General features: G+C 36.9%; 1 protein-coding gene across 1 annotated transcript in view; it reads right to left on the bottom strand.

The window, feature by feature from the left end:
• LOC108662712 overlaps nt 856-1,459 on the bottom strand; it is a 10,543-nt gene continuing 9,939 nt past the window's right edge. Inside the window, exon 3 of the mRNA XM_018124210.1 lies at nt 856-982. Within this exon, the coding sequence (XP_017979699.1) occupies nt 856-982 (127 nt within the window). The remainder of the gene's footprint in view (nt 983-1,459) is intronic.

The following is a 1,459-nucleotide window of genomic DNA, read 5'->3' as shown; positions in this document are numbered from 1 at the left end:
TGGTCTCGTGAAGAAAGTCTGCAAGAACAAAGCCGATCAAGGAGAAGAAAAAGCTATAGTAGCTAAGGAACAGGAGGTGAATTATGAGGTGTTATTCATGGCTAAGATGCCCAAGAGGTAAATAAGCTCTAGAGCATGGGAAAATATGTGTTTCCTTCAACAACATGTAGCCTCTTTTGACCAAGACAATGTTGGAATTATTTATCCATGGGAGACTTACAAAGATAAACATGGGAGTGATTTAGGAACATATGACTCTGAAGGATAGATTTGAATTCTAATCCAAATTGGTAGTATTGAAAGCTGACTCTAAGGAGGTGTGTTAGAGTTAGGCTTTGCTTGCAATACTCCTTAGAGTGAAAAGTTAGTTTTCAATTTGAAGTAGTGCTGTGTGCTAATTACATGTCTTTTACTTGGTGGTTATTTAGTTTCTTTTATTTATTTGGTGGTTATTTGGTTTTTCATGTTAGCCATGTTTTGGCAATTAAAGCAAATGTAAGGGACCACCCACAAACATCTATTTGTTTGTGATAATCCCAAGTGCTATTTATTTTTTTTAATTTTATCTATTTGTTTTTAACATTATCTTTTGTAAAGTTATAAAAGTCGTTATCCTTATTAATGAAAATTGTGTGATTATCTTGCTCCTTTGTTTTAGCACTCAACAATCTTCTTAAGTCCCTCAAAATTCTAACACATACTTCATATATTGTCTTTTGATCATTTTCACTAGAATATTGCAAATTTACCCTGTATACAATATACATGTAGTAGCCAGGCCAAAATCTGAAAATTTTAGATTCTTCTCACTATCAAGCATAACGTTCCTAGCTTTGAGATCTGTATGAGTAATCCTCAATCTAGAATCTTGATCAAGATAGAGTAGTCCCCTAGCAATGCCGTCTCAAACACTTGGACCGATTTAGCCCTGTACTTCTTGTTTGATCTGGGAATTGGTAAGTATTCTCTTCTCCATCTCATTCTACCATTCAAGAATAACAATAAAAGGAGAAAGGACATCTTCAACATTAGGCTGATCCCATTCCACTGATTCCCACCATTCTCTCGAGGTTAGATAGATTCCTTTTAGAGAAAGAGGAGGAGATGGTTTTGCATTTTCAACAAGGGTGTCGTGACGTGCGGGTCAGGGAACCCGTCCGCCAGACGTGGGCGAAAATTAAACATGTGGGGGAGTCGCCACCAATCATGTTTATCTAAGGTGTGATTGGTCACCTATTAACCCGATTCTTAATCGACGAAGTCCTAAATTAATTTTAGGTCCGTCGAAAGAACGAGAACTGGTCCACGTTTTTTAGAGATGGGTTCGAGAGTGCGGTTACGCACGGAGAAGGGTTAGCACCTCCGTGACGCCCGTTCTACGAACGGTACCATTTAATCTTAAGTTATCTTAATATAGCCTTTTCTTAGTTTAATCCCTATTTTATTAATTAAATTTTAT

Source organism: Theobroma cacao, chromosome 7 (assembly GCF_000208745.1).
Source record: "Theobroma cacao cultivar B97-61/B2 chromosome 7, Criollo_cocoa_genome_V2, whole genome shotgun sequence".
NCBI classification, from domain to species: domain Eukaryota; kingdom Viridiplantae; phylum Streptophyta; class Magnoliopsida; order Malvales; family Malvaceae; genus Theobroma; species Theobroma cacao.
The sequence above is the reverse complement of the archived record's forward strand: the minus strand, read 5'-3'. Positions and strand labels throughout refer to the sequence as shown.